Source organism: Artemia franciscana, chromosome 11 (assembly GCF_032884065.1).
Source record: "Artemia franciscana chromosome 11, ASM3288406v1, whole genome shotgun sequence".
Classification (NCBI taxonomy): domain Eukaryota; kingdom Metazoa; phylum Arthropoda; class Branchiopoda; order Anostraca; family Artemiidae; genus Artemia; species Artemia franciscana.
Genome location: NC_088873.1, coordinates 7,827,197 through 7,845,494, shown reverse-complemented (window position 1 = coordinate 7,845,494; position 18,298 = coordinate 7,827,197). Strand labels below are relative to the sequence as shown.

Below are 18,298 nucleotides of genomic sequence, written 5' to 3'. Positions count from 1 at the left end.
TTTACCTTATGACTTAAAATTAAAGAATAAAACGATAATTATGCCAATGTATAATTTAGATATTCCAGAGTCCATATAAAGCTTTACTTTTTCATTTGATTCCATGCCGCTCTTCCATAGTCTTTGCCGTGTTCCTTAAGACGAAATCAATCAAAACGATCTATTTAAATTGAATTAGAACGCAACCTTACTTAACTCCTGATTCAATACGAAACCAGCTACTACCCTTATTTCCGCAACTATAGTAATGTTAGTCCCATACATAGCACTAATCACTTTAATGTATTTGTCTGGTACAGCATACAGGGATAAGACCTTTGTTAAAGCTCTTCCGTCGGCTGAATCAAACACTAGTCATAATCTATTGAACTGAGGACTAAAGGGGTCTGATGATGAGACAGATAGAAGGATGGGAGCTGCTAACTCTTCAACCCGGTAGTTAAATTCTATTCACTGCCTATTTATATAGTATATTTAATACAATGATTGTCTCTGATGACTCAAACATTTCTCAATTGTTAATCTAAAAATGAATATCTGGTCGATGCATCCTCTCCCATTCCTAAAACCACACAATTTTTCCCTTAAAACCTTATCTAAAGCCTCTATAAGCCAAAGAAGTAGCATTATACTAAGGAATTTGCTTCCTGTAGAAACTAAGATAATGCCTCTATAATTAGCACACTTACTCTTATCACCTTTAATATACAGGGGTTTAATTAAAGTTTTCCTAAACTCACTTTTTCCAAAACCATACTCATAATAAGTAATTCATCTCTAACTTCAGAACTAAATTATTTAGAAAACACTTATTTACCATACTATCAGCGCCTGGAGCCCTTACAGGGGCTCTAAACCTCTTGACGAGGTTTTAGATCGCTAAAAATCGAGTGGACATTATACAATTTCCATTCATCGGCATTTCGACCCTCTTTAAAATAGATGAATATCCAATACCGCAGTTTTTATACAAAATTATAATTTCCTTTAATGCAATCGCTTTCAATTTCTAATGAACCTTCTCCAAAGTGCATGCAACAACCCAATCTATACTAAGTGACTAAAGAAAAAAGAAGAAAATACATGAAAGTTATATCGCTCTTTACTAAGCCGCGTCAGTAGTTAGACCTTGATTCGGTCAGTATTAACTAGAGCCTTCATATTAGAATTACTTAAATTTTTGTTAGGCGATATAATTCATAACTTACTCGTGTTACCATACTTAATCCAAGAAGAAAAGAAACAGCAGAAGTTGCTATCATGAACCAAAAACGACGATTCCCCCGTCGCAGGTAATCAGGAAAAATATCAACAACTGCAGTAACGAACCCTTCCACACAAACGAACTGCGATGCCAAACCCAATAGTAAAATCATAACAAAGAAAAGAATGGCCCACACTGTTGAAAAAGGCATTTGAGTCACAGCTTTTGGATAGGCAATGAACACCAAGCCAGGGCCTGTAAAAAAAAGAAACTTAGTGTAAATACGCCAAAGATGGACATTTCATAAATAAATTTAACAATGTCTGCTATTGAGATTTACTAAGGTTTTAGTGATAAACCCCTTGACTGAATCTTAACCCTAAAGGCTCATAAACGAGACTCATTTCAAAAACTGTGTACATGAGGTGGTGCAGGCCTTGTGCGTTGGAAGTGTGCTAGACGTGGAGCTAAGTCTACCGTGCACGGTGTGAGATCACGACGTGGCTAAAACGCGGCACGTGTGGTTGTACAGGGGTATTCTGAGATAGTCAGCAGATAAGAGTTGATGACTCTTCTTCCAGAATACCAATTACCAAAAAAAACTAAGAATCAAAAAAGATGAAATTATTTGTCTTATGGCTCAACGACTTATAGAGGAAAAGTTTGCGTGATATGCATTTCCAAGATAAACTATGAACTTACATTTTGTCATGGGTGATAGGATGTGTAAAGTTTATCGGGATTATAAGTTGTAGCTACCTTTTTGCGTGTCTAAGAGGGTTTCTAGCGATGTTTACCCATTTACATGTCAACGACGCTTCTTTCCAGAGGGGTTTCTGGGATCATAGCTAAATCGTGAGAACGATTTCATTCCCAGGGCTATTCAATTAGCCAATCACTAGAACTTCCGTTCCAGAAGAATTCAGGCCAGGCGCGCGTTTTAAGGGTTAGCCCATTTGTCGCTTTCGCTTAAACTGTACGCTTATCTTATACTATCACTTTATATTACCAGTACTTTTACGTTATTGAAAAGACTATGCCTCGAAGATAATGTTTTAGGCTATCTTTGAGAGCTCAAGTAAGCCTTACATCAGTCGATATGAATTGGATTTTCTCTTAATATCACACCTCTAAGTCTCTTAGGACTATACCTCTAAGATAATGTTTTTGGCTATCTTTGAGAGCTCAAGTAAGCCTTACATCAGTCGATATGACATGGATTTTCTCTTAAGGTTACACCTCTAAATCTCTTAAGACTATACCTCTAAGATAATGTTTTTGGCTATCTTTGAGAGCTCAAGTAAGCCTTAAATCAGTCGATATGAATTGGATTTTCTCTTAATATTACACCTCTAAGTCTCTTAGGACTATACCTCTAAGATAATGTTTTTGGCTATCTTTGAGAGCTCAAGTAAGCCTTACATAGTCGATATGACATGGATTTTCTCTTAAGATTACACCTCTAAGTCTCTTAAGACTATACCTCTAAGATAATGTTTTTGGCTATCTTTGAGAGCTCAAGTAAGCCTTAAATCAGTCGAAGAATTGGATTTTCTCTTAATATTACACCTCTAAGTTTCTTAAGACTATACCTCTAAGATAATGTTTCTGGCTATCTTTGAGAACTCAAGTAAGCCTTACATCAGTCGATATGACATGGATTTTCTCTTAAGATTACACCTCTAAGTCTCTTAAGACTATACCTCTAAGATAATGTTTTTGCCTATCTTTGAGAACTCAAGTAAGCCTTACATCAGTCGATATAAGTTATATTTTCTCTTCAGGCGTAGTTGCCGAGAGCATTTTAGGAGAAAATTTTTTAATAGCTGAAGAAAGAGCTGCTTCAACGGATCTCATCGACAACTAGAGGCGTAATTACTCACCTAATTTATATCAAAAGCTTTGAATTTATTTTATAATTCCTTTGGCTAATTGTAAAACTTTATGTCATCCATTACATTATTATGCATTTATATCATTTGTTGATTTTTTCTTTACGTCGTCCCTTTATTTGCAATAGCTCTTAAAGGCAACATTCTAAGCATCTATTAGAAGATCGACATTAAAACTACTATTTTTTTGAAGCTAAAAATGTACGGTTTTGCGGTGTATGAAGCAGGAAGATACGTACAAAAATATATCTTAGAAGTGCAGGGTAAATTTGTTGAAACTGTAAAAAATAAGTGGGTTCTAAGGTCTTCCCTCTTCACACATGCCTCACAAAGGTTACTCACAAAGGCTCTAGAACCGCATTATAGAAACGGTTTTTTTTCGTTAGTTTCTTTCAGCTTAAAGTAAGACAAGACAAAGAGAAGTGATAGAATAGATGGAAAATATATAATTTGGGCTCAAAATTCATTTTTGAAAATAAAAATGTACTGTTTTGCGGTGTATGAAGTAGGAAAATAGGTACAAAATATATCTTAGAAGTTCAGGGTAAATTTGTTGAAACTGTAAAAAATAGGTGGGTTCTAAGGTCTTCCCTCTTCACACATGCCTCACAAAGGTTGGACACAAAGGCTCTAGACCTCATTATAGAACCGGTTTTTTTTCGTTAGTTTCTTTCAGCTTAACGTAAGACAAGACAAAGAGAAGTGATAGAATAGATGTGAAATATATAATTTGGGCTCAAAATTCATTTAGAAACTAAAAATTTACGGTTTGCGGTGTATGAAGTATGAAAATGAAGCATAAAAAGTATGAAAATTTGGGCTCAAAATTCATTTTTGAAACTAAAATATACTGTTTCGCGGTGTAGAAAGTAGGAAAATATGTACAAAATATATCTTAGAAGTGCAGGGTAAATTTGTTGAAACTGTAAAAAATAGGTGGGTTCTAAGGTCTTCCCTCTTCACACATGCCTCACAAAGGTTGCACACAAAGGCTCTAGACCGGATTATAGAACCGGTTTTTTTTTCGTTAGTTTCTTTCAGCTTAACGTAAGACAAGACAAAGAGAAGTGGTAGAATAGATGGGAAATATATAATTTGGGCTCAAAATTGATTTGGAAACTAAAAATGTACGGTTTGCGGTGTTTGAAGCATGAAAATGAGGCATAAAAAGTATGAAAATTTGGGCTCAAAATTCATTTTTGAAACTAAAATATACTGTTTTGCGGTGTAAGAAGTAGGAAAATACGTACAGAATATATCTTAGAAGTGCAGGGTAAATCTGTTGAAACTGTAAAAAATAGGTGGGTTCTAAGATCTTCCCTCTTCACACATGCCTCACAAAGGTTGCACACAAAGGCTCTAGAACCGCATTATAGAACATTTTTTTTTTTCGTTAGTTTCTTTCAGCTTAACGTAAGACAGAATAGATGGAAAATATATAATTTGGGCTCAAAATTCATTTTGAAACTAAAAATTTACTGTTTTGCGGTGTATGAAGTAGGAAAATACGTACAAAATATATCTTAGAAGTGTAGGGTAAATCTGTTGAAACTGTAAAAAATAGGTGGGTTCTAAGATCTTCCCTCTTCACACATGCCTCACAAAGGTTGCACACAAAGGCTCTAGAACCGCATTATAGAACCATTTTTTTTTTCGTTAGTTTCTTTCAGCTTAACGTAAGACAAGACAAAGAGAAGTGATAGAATAGATGGAAAATATATAATTTGGGCTTAAAATTCAATTTGAAACTAAAAATGTACTGTTTTGCGGTGTATGAAGTAGGAAGATATGTACAAAATTTATCTTGGAAGCGCAGGGTAAATTTTTTAAAACTGTAAAAAAAAGGTAGTTTCAAGGTGTTCTCTTTTCACACATGCCTTACAAAGGTTGCACACAAAGGCTCTAGTATTTGGCTTCATGGACACACCATAGAGGAAAAGGAAAACTAAATTTTTAGTTCCGTGGTAAAAAAAAGTGTGCTTTGATACCACTGGTTTGTATCCATGACTTGTTTTCATACTCCAATCACTTTAATACTTAATGTAAATTGCAAAGGGAAGCCAATTAAATCAGGCACGAGGGTGTTTTTTTAGGGGTGGGGAACTCATTCAATAATTTTAGTAAGAAGTGCTTAGAAATTCAAGGAATTTTTATTTTGAGGGGGACCCCCAGGCCCACCCTCGTCACATGTCCCTAAATTAACTTAACCTTTGTAAAACCTAATTGTTTCTCCTGTGTTTCAATGTACATTTTAGAGTCACCAGCTTTTTTGTACAAGTAATTGCTCTGTTTATTTTTACTGACACTGCGTTGTTAAATATTACCCATTTAATTTGTCGAGTATGTGAAAGGGGTGTGAGACATGGCATTTGAAATAAATACGTGATAGTGTGTAACACAAATTATTTCTAGAACGCTGCACTCATCACGCTCAACTAAGGTGGATATGTCATCTCGGCTGTTATAATTTAAAGAGCGACATACACCATTTTTGTAACTTTTCAGGAAAGCCAAAAACAGAAAAAAAGTTTGTCCACGATGTAGGTCTCTTTTTTATCTTCAAAGTTTTCCACGTCCAAAGGCAACGTATGCCTCTTTTTTATATTCAAAATTTGTCCACGTCCAAAGGTGGCGTATGTCTCTTATTTATCTTCGTAACGACAACAGGTTCATAACTCATTTTCGACCAATATGGGATATGCCACCCTTTCAATTATCACAGCAGTCGGCTGTGAGTTAGGTTAAAAGTGAAGTATGTCTTTTTTATCTTCGAACGGTATATGATAGGACATTTCTGATTGTACCATTCCATTCCTCATGCTAAGCTTACCAAAGAGACATACATAACTCATTTTCGACCAAAATGGTATATGTTGCTCGTTTAATTATCACAATCACCGGTTGTGGTGCTTCGGTCACCGCTTTGGAAATTTCTAACATAGCCTATATAATGTAGAATGTAACAATAGTATTTTGTATAATAAATATATATTTTTTCATAATATCAATAATAATAGCTGTAAAGAATACTTATTAAGCTATATAAAAACAAGCTGTGACAACAGAATACTAATATTATACAAAATAGCAATGGAACATAAAGAGAGGACAAATAATAAATATTAAACATTCAAAAAATATAAAAAATATAATTTGTATATATATATATATATATATATATATATATATATATATATATATATATATATATATATATATATATATATATATATATATATATATATATATATATATATATATATATATATATATATTGTTATACTATGTATTATTAAATATGATATTATATATATTATATAGTTATTATGAATTATAAATATATTTTTTTATATATTATAAAATACTAGCTGTTGAGGTGGCGCTTCGCGCCACCCCAACACCTAGCCACCCCAAGCCCCCCCCGCGCGCGTAAGTCGTTACGCGCCATATTAGTTACGCGCCATTGTAGTTGTGTCCCTATGTCCCACCTGTGAATATAGATATATATATATATATATATATATATATATATATATATATATATATATATATATATATATATGTTTTTAACTACGTAAAACTTGCGAATATACAACATTCTTTGCTGTCCCATTGTCTGTGCATATAAATAGATTGTCAGGTTTACCGACTCTTGAACATGCAACATATAATGGTCCATGGGAAAACAATCCGTATTCAGATCTATACCTCATGATTCTAATGATTGCCCTTGAGCTTTGTTGATGGTGATTGCTAATCGACCATTCCCTGAGTCGCCATCGTCATTTATATATCCCCCTGTGCACCCCGGCGTCCCCTTTGTAGTTATGTCCCTGTGTCCCGGTCGTCATTTATATTCCCTGTGTCCCGGTCGTCATTTGTGTCCCGGTGTTCCAGTCTGTGATTTCTCTTTGAGTGTCCCGGGCGTCATTTATATTCCTTGTGTCCCGGTGTCCCGGTCGTCATTTATATCCCCATGTGCCCCCCGGCGTCCCCATTGTAGTTGTGTCCCTGTGTCCCGGTCGTCATTTATATTCCCTGTGTCCCGGTCGTCATTTGTATCCCGGTGTCCCGGTCTGTATATACATTCGTTTTTTAGTTTTGTTTTTCTCCTTTATTTTTTTCCGTTTTGTATTTTTTTCTTTTTTAGTTTATTTAGATTTTTAGATTTTTTAGTTTTTTTATTAGTTTTTAGTTTTTTTGTAGTTTTTACCATTTTTTTAGTTTTTTTAGTTTTTTTTTTTACTTATGTCCTGGTCGTCATTTATACTCCCTGTGTCCCGGTCGTCATTTGTGTCTCGGTGCTTTGTTGATTGCTAATTTATATTATATTTATATTTATATTTTTTATATTTATTAATATTTTTTTAGTTTTCTTTTTCTCTTATTTTTCAGTTTTTTCCTTTTTTTTAGTTTTTTCTTTTTTAGTTTTTAGTTTTTTTTTTTGTTTTTTACCTTTTTTTTAGTTTTTTTAGTTTTTTTAGTTTTTTAGCTTTTTTAGTTTTTTTATTAGTTTTTAGTTTTTTTTTAGTTTTTGCCTTTTTTTAGTTTTTTCAGTTTTTTTTAGTTTTTAGTTTTTACCTTTTTTTTAGTTTTTTTTAGTTTTTTAGCTTTTTTAGTTTTTTTTTCTTTTTAGTTTTTTTTTGTAGTTTTTACCTTTTTTAGTTTTTTTTCTTCTTTTGTATTAGTGTGAAATAATTCAGACGTCATATGCGGACAAACACGACGTCACTCGACAGACAGACAGACAGACATAACCCCCAAACAACTTATTTATATATATATTTATTCATATTTTTTTAGTTTTCTTTTTCTCTTTTATTTTTCAGTTTTTTCCTTTTTTTTAGTTTTTTTCTTTTTTAGTTTTTAGTTTTTTTTACTTTTTTACCTTTTTTTTAGTTTTTTTAGTTTTTTAGCTTTTTTAGTTTTTTTATTAGTTTTTATTTATATTGTAGTTTTTGCCTTTTTTTTATTTTTTTCAGTTTTTTTTTAGTTATTAGATTTTTACCTTTTTTTAGTTTTTTTAGTTTTTTAGCTTTTTTAGTTTTTTTTTCTTTTTAGTTTTTTTTGTAGTTTTTACCTTTTTTAGTTTTTTTCTTCTTTTGTATTAGTGTGAAATAATTCAGACGTCATATGCGAACAAACATGACGTCACCTGATCCACAGATCCACACACAGACAACTTATTTTTATATATATAGATAAACATTACAAAATTTAGGCAAATTAAGGCATTTAATGGAATCATTTTGTAAATTTGGATTGTAAAATCACCAAAGGCAAATTTACACTTCGGTGGCCATAAAGTTATGATATAAAGAAGTAGATTGCCGTGCTCGACTATAATGAATACCAGTCCGACAATTAAATTGCTTGTTTTAACGACGAATTGTTGGCTTTTAGGACTTAGCCAAAATATGCGTTTAACAGGCAATTATAATTATTGAATTACATCCAAAAGTGGTTACTGAAAACCATGAAATTGAATATTTGCTGATTGTGCTTCAGAGCTCAAAATGTTGCAATTCGTTCTTTTTTTTAGTTAGAAAGTTCTCGGTGTATTTATCTATGAGAACAAATATAATATCTTTCTTGCCAAAACTATTTCTAAAAGGTGCTATCCAGCTGCACAAATCTAATTATATTTTTTTCATTTTTTAAACCTAGCCTTATATCTATAAACTAGCAATGATTGTATATGTATATATATGTTTATGTATATGTTTGTGTTTATGTATATGTTTTTGCTCGAAAACAGATCGACAATTCTTGTCTGAAACAGTTTTTGGTGTAAAAACGATCTAGATTGGTCACGACTTAGGACAAATTTGTTTTCGGCCATAGTGCCCTCAATCTATTTCTTAGCAATTATTACCGAAATTTTGATTTTTATAGGTCTACGCAATATATACTATTCAATAAAATATCTTGAAACTGTTTATTTTAAATTGGTCTATCTACAGACGTTTGAATGGGTTATAAATTGAGTTTGAATGGATTTTGTGGGTTATAAAACCCCTTGGCACTTATTTTAAGCAACCAAGAAATAGAACTAGATCTGCCAGCCTCTGCACTTGCCAAGTTTGCCAGTGGAAGGGGGAAACTGACTCCTAGAGCCTGAATAAGACCTTATGCTTTATATCTCTGTTTAAAACTAAATCTGGAAAAATGACACAAAAAGGTATTTCCCTGTGTGAATCAGGTTATAGGGGTGGTGCAGTGGCAGGGGTGCGCATGACACAGTTTTTTGAAGGTTCAAAATATACTTCACCTAGCAAAACTCAGTTCCCTGGCCCTTTTTGTAATAGAAATAACTAGTAGCAGTTTTAGGCCTCACAATCTGGAGGGGAGTGCGCAAGGTGCCTTAATAGGAGTGTAAAAACATATGATAAATTGAATTTAATATCGGAAGTCAGAAAAAATGGTGGACGCAGCTGCACCCCTCCCTGCCCTGGTTGAAAACCACAATTGAGAACAACATGACGTATACAGAGGGAATGTTAGACCACTTAACTTAAACCTTTTCAGGATTTCTTTCAGTTTTAGTTATTCGTGCAAAATTAATGTTCCTGTCTGAAGAACGTCCAAAAGAGCACAATAATTTCGTTTATTCAATAAGTAAATGCAAATAATTGCAATAAGCTATATTGGAAGGGGGAATAGTTCCAAAAAACAAGTGGAATGTGCCTATTAGAAATTATTTAAGGCAGAATTGTTTGAAAAAGGAAAGATGGAAACTTGGAAAAGTAATTTTCTTACTTGTATCAAGAATAAACCATAGAAATTATGAAGGTAAAATATACAAAAGTAGTAATATTGGTAGACAATATTTGAGAACAATCTAGCAGTGATATTAGCTTTTCATTTCAAATTAAGTTTATTTTCCACTTCTAATAAATTTTGACTTCTCTATCAGCACGTGTAACTGTGGCATGTGTTCGAATCCATTATTTTTTACAGTACTAAAATACAGTAAAATTCTGACAATATGAACAGGATTTTTTCTTGGGGGGGGGGGGTATTGGGTTTTGCAGCAGGTGTTTATCCCCGAAAAATACCCCCAGTGAAAAAAGTTGAAACAATAATATTTAAATTCTCAGGAAAATAGAAAAAAATATGACTTTTACTTGGTATTGCAACAAAATACGAGGAAAATTGAAAAATAACGGAAAATACTCTCCACGGCTGGCCGATTTCCAATCACTTTTTACATATAAAAAAGGACAAGAACGCTCAATTTCTGATTGAATGAGCACCCTCCGAAGTTTCTGAGACTATGAGGTGGTATTTTCTGCGGGGAAGGGGGTTGTTTTCCAGGGAGGTATTTACCCTTGGGGGATATTTCCGGGGGGGGGGGCATTTTCAGCGGGGGATGATTTTCTGCGAAGGGAAGTTTTCTGCGTGGGGATATTTTCCGAGCGGGTATTTTCTGGAGGGGTAAACACCTAGACTTATTGCGTTTAACCCCCACCCAGACGTTCTTGTGCCTGACTCACAAAAACGTAACAAAAATACGTATAAACAATTTTTATGCGTTTTTGAATAGTTTTTGCAATCCATCCCCCTCAAACAAAACAACTGGATATGCCCTTGAATATGTTTAACTTACCCGATTCGGCCACTTCACTGACTTCTACTCCTTGTTGATGAGCCATAAAACCAAGGACACTGAAAATGGCAAAGCCAGAATACACACTTGTTGAACTGTTTAACGTGGAAATTAAGATGCATTGTTTAAAAAAGTTATTATGATACTTGTTATACGAGCCGAGAGCTACCATGGTACCAAGAGCTGTGCAGTAAGAAAAGAATATCTGCGTCCCTGCGTCAATCCAGACCTAAAAAATTTAAAAAATTTTAACTTTAAAATGTTAAAAATTGCCAAAACTTCGGAATTTTAAAAAAATTGCCAGAAGTTCGTGAGACGGGGATATGCGATCTTGAGGTCTATTTTATCAAGAAAACATCATTCCAGTTCATTTTCCACTTCTACTAACAACTTAATTTCGTCTATTAGGGAGGGGGGCGAAATTGGAGCCAATTTTCTCAAATCAAGTGAAAACGAGAGTGATAACTAAAAAATGAACCATACACTATCATAAAGAAAAAAAGACCTGTTTCTGTGGATGCTTGAATTATACAGACTTATCTTAGTTTTGAAAAGATTTTTGAGTCAACTAAACTTCAGTTGGGAGACTGGGGCATGGGGAACAGTTGCCCTCTAGACCCTGCGTTCTACGTTTTCTTACTTAATGAAACCAATTTTAGTTAAACAAAATGAATAGGCAAACATTTCTTGCTTTATTAATTAATGATTCCTTCCCTGGCTAATGCAGTTAAAGAATGACAAACTCTCACCGTTCCGTACTTTGGTTTTACAGGGAATGAATCATTCCGTAATGAAAAAAAAAAAAAATAGTGAATAGCTGATAACTCGACTGACTAATTCGCGGTGAGTCTGACAGCCAGACAAAATGCTGTTAAAATCCCTACAATGTGGTAAAATATATAAAACAGTTCTTGATAACAATAAAGTTAGCCCTATAAAAAACAGCCCTCAATAACAAAAAAATCACCCCTTGAAAAAAAAAAAAACAGTTCTTGAACAACAATAAAATTGCGGGACTTCCCATCGCAATTAAATAGACGAATTATTTTTACCCGTCTGACAGATACGAGTTTTTTCACTCCTTCCTCACGACACAGTAAAAGTCTGGTACAAGTTTGCAAAAGAAGCCACATTCTCGTTAAATTGCTCAATTTAATAACTTCGAAGACCACACTGCCTTTCCATGACGAAAATATAACAGTTCAAAATAGGGATGAAACCTTTTAATTGACAGTGAAACAAATATAACATTTTTAACTGGATATTTCGGACACATACAGTGTCCGCTATCAGAGTTCTACTGCTGATGATGGACACTGCATATGTTTCCAAAATATCCAGTTAAAAAAATTTATATTTGTTTCACTGTCAATTAAAAGGTTTCATCCCTATTTTGAACTGTTATATTTTACTCAATTTAATCTTAAATAATCATAATTTTTAGATTCGTACTTTACATTTCCTGGATTTCCCTTGAAATCTGCTTGTCTCTGTTTTATTTTAAAATATTCAATTAAGATCAAGAAGACTTTTTTGAAAATTTAAATCAATGAAGTAAAAATTTTACTTGACTTTTTAACTATTGATAGCAAAATATGTTTCTTCTATAGTTTTCAATAATAAGTTTCGCAGATCAGGCCATTGAGACCCTATTCTTCCCAGAAATATATCATCTTCTCCTCTATTTCCTTACATGTTACTTACAATCCCCCGTTTCACTGCTTATTTTTCAATCAAGATTAAAAATTTTTAAATTGAAAATGTATAACAGCGAAACTAAAGTTTGACTTCTTCTTAAGGGTTAAACTTCTTGGGAGGGTATAAAGAGGGCTTCGAATAGACTGGATGGAGGAAGAGCATGCGTAGCTGTAATGCGTAAGCTGTATGCGTAACACTTCCGACTCATTCCCCAAACAGGTTTCTGATTGCGCGCCTTTATTCATCTATGCTGTAATGGCTATTCGAATACACTTTTTTTTAGCCCGATATGAACTGAGTCTATTAAAAATAGCGCTCTAAAGTACATCCCTGAAAATATGTTGCCGATTATTCCAAATCGACGTCGATGTCATTATTCTCCGCCACTAGAAACTTAGAAATTTAATTGATAAACTGTCTTGTATAATCAATCACTCCCTTTGGTGGATGAGAAAGTTTCCGAATCGCTAGAAATTCCAATTATTTCTAACCCTTCAATTTTCGGTGGTTTTCTCAACTTGTTGCCAAGGTGGAAACGTGTCTCTACAATCATGTGGCTCAATATTTCATTACGTCATCTATCCTTTTCTACGAACGGATTCTCTTTGTCGGGAAAAATGAGATAGCAACTCCATTCTAAAGGTATTAAATAAATAGAAAACAAGTTTCTTTTTAACGGAAAGTAAGGAACGACATTAAAACTTAAAACGAACAAAAATAATTCGTACATGAAAGGGGCTGCTTCCTTATCAACGCCCCGCTCTTTACGCTAAAGTTTGACTCTTTCTCTTAACTCTACTTTTTAAAACAGTAAAAAACTTTAGCGTAAAGAGCGGGGCATTGATGAGGAAGCAGCCTCTTTCATATAAGAAGTAATTTTTATTCGTTTTCAGTTTTAATGTCGCTCCTTACTTTCCGATAAAAAAAACTTGTTTTCTTTTGATTTAATTTCTGAACGTTTTTGAATCAATGCATGTTTTGATTTTGGGTCTCGGCAGATGAATAATTAAAACGAAATTTGCATATTTTTTTGGATAATTGGCTTTCTCATAGTTTTGATTGAATGATTTTGAGAAAAAAAGGAGCGGGGGAGGAGATCTAGTTCCCCTCCGATTTTTTGGTTACTTAAAAAGGCAACTAGAACTTTTAATTTTTACGAATCTTTTAATTAGTAAAAGATATACGTGACTTACAAATTACCTTACGCAACGAACTTCTGTATTCTCATGTTTTTATTACATATATGAGGGGGTTCACCCCCTCATCAGTACCTCGGTCTTTACACTAAAGCTTAAATTTTGTCCCAATTTCTTAAGAATGACCCCTGAATCACAAAAGCCGTAGAATTAATAGTTGAAACTACTAATAATGCTTTAGCGTAAAGAGCGAGGTGTTAGGAGGAGGAGAACCCATCATATCCGTAATAATTTCTGTTTATTTTAAGTTTTAATGCTTCTCCTTACTTTCAGTTGAAAAAAACTTTTTCATATTTATTTTTTCATTGTTTTTTTTTAATAATGCTACAGAATCCTGCGCTCCCTTCATGAAACTTTTCTTCCCCCATGACAAATTCCTCGAAGGAAAGTTCCCCCAACACATCCTCCTCTTCTCAACTCCCCCCACCACCCAACCTAAAAATCCCCCAGAAAACGTCTGTACACTTCCAAATAACCATTACTATATGTAAGCACTGGTCAAAGTTTGTGACTTGTGGCCCCTCCCACGGGGACTGTGGGGGAGTAAGTCATCCCCAAAGACATAGTTATAAGATTTTTTGGCTACGCTGAATAAAATGGCAATCTCAGAATTTTGATCCGGTGACTTTGGAAAAATAATTAGCGGGGGAGGGGGCCTAGGCGCCCTCCAATTTTTTTGGTCACTTAAAAATGGCACTAGAACTTTTCATTTCCGTTAGAATGAGCCCTGTCGCAAGATTCTAGGACCACTGGGTTGATACAATCACCCCTGGGAAATAAAGCAAAAAAAAAACAAAGAAACAAACAAATAAACACGCATCCGTGATCTGCCTTCTGGCAAAAAATACAAAATTCCACATTTTTGTAGATAGGAGCTTGAAACTTCTACAATAGGGTTCTCTGAATACGCTGAATCTGAAGGTGTGATTTTCGTTAAGATTCTATGACTTTTAGGGGTTTTTTCTCCCTATTTTCAAAAATAAGGCAAATTTTCTAGGGCTCGTAAATTTTTATGGGTAATATTAAACTTGATGAAATTTATATATTTAAAATCAGCATTAAAATTTAATTCTTTTGATGTAGCTATTGATATCAAAATTCTATTTTTTAGAGTTTTGGTTACTATTGAGCCGGGTCGCTCCTTACTACAGTTCGTTACCACGAACTGTTTGAAAGCAACGATTAAAAAAATATCAATACATGGTGGAGATATAAGAAATAAGTGAGATATTGAATTATTTTGACTAGGCAATAAGTAGAAGTATGATTCGTGGACTGAATATTTCAAACTAAATGTAACTGATTTTCTTTAACTTACTTCTATAATTTTATAGAAAACTGATTCTTTCACCCTAGGAAGGGTTAAGTTATGATCTTTTACGGAGAGGACATGTAGAAAATAAAGAAAAGGAATGATTGATTAGAAGTCATAAAATTTAGAGGCAAGTGTAGTCCAGACTTTCCGAATGTGAAAAGTTACAGAATTTTTAAATATATAACCCTTATATAAAGATATTTTTCCATGGTTAAACCCCTTTCACAAAATTAAATAGAGTTTTGATGATGTTCTTGCTTTCTGAGGTATATTAAATTATGCTATTGACAGATTCTGGGCATGGCACAAGGAACTGCTATTGCTGCATTTCGAAAACAGGAAACACTTCGAAAATAGGAAAATAGGAAAAACTAGGAAAATAGGAAAATAGGAAGCCTTAACATAAATTACACTTTATCAATAATTACTTTATTACTCAATGTGCTTGAAAAAAAAAGAGCTCTTGCGTATATTGCCGTTACACGAAAAAAAAAGGATTTATCGTGCAGTGCCCCCCTTCTATGTGTACGAATCATGTAAAGTGCAAGAAAGGCAAAAAAAAGTGTGAACCGAAAAGTGGAATAGAAGAGAGATACTAAAGAGAAACTAGAATAAGAGATAGCCATAAAAATAATTTATTTGAAACACATATTGCTGATAATTATGGCACAACAATAGGCTTAAGAAAAATCTCCACATCTGAATTAATCCTGAGATCCTAAGACCCAGTACTTCAAAATTGCTCAAAAGACCAAATCCAAGATTTGCGCCTAATTATTTCAGCATAAAGTCATACGTAATGTGTGGCTCGTAAGCCGTACCTTTACAAAATATCAATACAATTACAATTCTTCTGTTGTTCCTTATATTTTCAGTATAACTCATTCGTTTTTCTGCGTTTTTTCTACCTCCACCGCGATACATTTTACCGGATCTGAATTTCTTATTATTGTTAAAAAGTATTTATGGTAGCTGTACCTTATATACCGAGCGATACAGTCGTGATATCGCTTTAAAATTTGGTTTTTAGAGGGAACTACAATTGGCAAGGATCTACCTTTAAATCCCAAAAAGAGCAAGATAATTCCTCAATTTTAGATCCCAAGGAACAACGGCCTGGGTAACAAAGACCCGAGTTTAGTGAAAGTACCTAACTCCTAACTAGGGTTGCTTGATATAAGATTCTTGCCCTTAGAAGGCCCCTGAGGAGTTAATCCACCAGTTTATTTTAAAGAGCATAGTTACAGCACACTTCAGAATGATTCAAAATGCTAATTAAACAAAATTAACCCCAATTGTATACGACAGATGCCATTTTAAAATAATGAATAGTTTTTTCTTGGATGTTTTCAACTTGGAAAATTTTGTCAATAAGCTGACCTCGGTAGCTTTATTTCCTTTTGCGAAATTTAACGGCTCACATTCATCCGTTTTCAAAAGCAAAGTGTCACATTTCGCATGCTTCAAGTTTTTCTGATATTAATTATGTTCTAAGCTAGACTAATTTACAAAATGTTATTATTTTCCTTCAAGACAACGAACAAAGTGAAATTGTATGCAATTTATGTTACTACAGGGCAAACAAGCCCTTGCTTTGCAGGGGCTTTGTCTAGCTAACAGGCTGCTCTGTGGGCTTTATGATGGCATGCACTTTGCAGTAAGCAGTTCAGGGCAAATTTACCAATCGGGAATGGGCCTCACTTTGCTTGGGTTGAAAATTATCGAAACCCTTCATGGTTTAATGTTGATCCATAGATTTTCTGTCTTAATCATAGTTTCACCCCAAAAAGGACAAAAACCAACACAGTACTTTTTTTGCTGGAATTTTTGCTCGAAATTTAGCATGATGTCATGATTTTCCCCCAATCACGTATTGTATTCTCGAAAAAAAGCATCTAATCAGGAGATCCTTACCTGCGCAACGCAGAGCAATGGTCAGAATGCGAAAAAGTTTTTAAAGTCATGACTTTACACGATAATAATATGTAAGATACAAAAATGCAGTTTTTTGTGAAAAACTTGGATTCTGGTTTTATCCAATCACTTTTAGCCGTACAAAACGACACTAGATTTTTTTATTTTCTAACCGATTTACCCTCCTCCCAAGTTTCCAAGACCATTCCTTCTATCCAAAGCGGCATAAAAAAAAATAATATACGGGAGCCAAAGCATTTTAGGGGCTAAACTTGTCTTTATCCTAGATCTTTAGCTGAAAGTAAAAAAAAAATGACCAGTAAACGATAATTGAGTTCTTGAACATACCCTAGGAAAATATTTTTGCCCCTTATGGTACTGATTTTATCTATAACATTAAATATCCGAATTTTAATGTTGTATAAATATAACAAACCTGAAGCAAAGCTTGAACCAAATCTTAAACTTTGACAAGGTTTGGTTTTGAATGGGGCTGGCAATTTTTCAGACAACCTGTATTACTGCATATTTCATCAATAAATTTGGAACTTACGAAGCAATAATAATAATATGAGGGTATATCTCTGGAAAATTGAAATTGTTAAGTTTTTTCTAAGGATTTCCTTAATTTGAAATGAAGGTAGCCTAGTGAAGGCAGCTTTGCCTAGCCTCAGTGTTCTCAGGCCTTTGGTCCTCTATTGCATTCCAGTAGTGTCTATACACGAAGTTGAGACCTTCATACAAGGTTTAGAGGCAGACAGTAGATCCTTTTGTGATGGGAGGGGAACGATGCCTCAAGAAGTGTACTTTTAGGCAACCAAATTTTTGATGTGAAGGATACCTCAATTCACCCAACAGAAAGGAGCAACTTACCCCTTCCTCATCATAATTTCTATTGATACGTTTAGTCTAAATGCTAAGAATGGTGACTGAGAGGAACTCCCTAGTTTGGTAAGGATGAATCTTTGGTGTTGAATAGGACATTAAATTATTGTAATAACTGGCAAAAACAAGATGATGAGTAGAAAGAGATGGTTAGGAGAAAACTTTCCAAAATCCATCAGGAAGAGCTTCCATCCCCTTGAAACAATAAACAATCACCTGTAAATTATCTTGTTTGCTATTGTATATCGTTTATATAAATTTACCTGATATACCAGAAAAATATTTACCTGAGTGTCAAAGACCTTCGTGAAATCTGGATAGAGGTAAAAGACGATTCCTTTCCAAGCACCTTCTAGCGTAAGGCCACGAATCAAAAGAATAGTCAGCATCACGTATGGAAAAGTAGCTGGAAAAACAGTAAAATATACTACAAGTTTTTTTTTTAATAATTTGTTCAGTTTGAAAGCCCTGAAATAAATACAAATAAGTAGTAAAGGCAGACGAGCGTAAGTTACAGATTTTGACCTTCTAGCGCAATACTTTTTGACTTTCCGACGCGGTAAGTATCATATATGGGAAGGGGCA

General features: G+C 33.9%; 1 protein-coding gene across 5 annotated transcripts in view; it reads right to left on the bottom strand.

Annotated features, from left to right (window-relative positions):
• The window catches only part of LOC136032751 (sodium- and chloride-dependent GABA transporter 2-like), a 122,821-nt gene that overhangs the window by 56,829 nt on the left and 47,694 nt on the right, over positions 1-18,298 (bottom strand). For all 5 annotated transcript variants that reach the window (XR_010618775.1, XR_010618777.1, XR_010618776.1 and 2 more), the window contains exons 5-7: positions 18,001-18,119; positions 10,706-10,934; positions 1,209-1,459 (exon numbers count right to left, since the gene is read on the bottom strand). Coding sequence is in view for 2 of the 5 variants with exons in the window: in XM_065713092.1 (XP_065569164.1) it covers positions 1,209-1,459; positions 10,706-10,934; positions 18,001-18,119 (599 nt within the window). In the remaining 3 variants the exon portion in view is untranslated. The remainder of the gene's footprint in view (positions 1-1,208; positions 1,460-10,705; positions 10,935-18,000; positions 18,120-18,298) is intronic.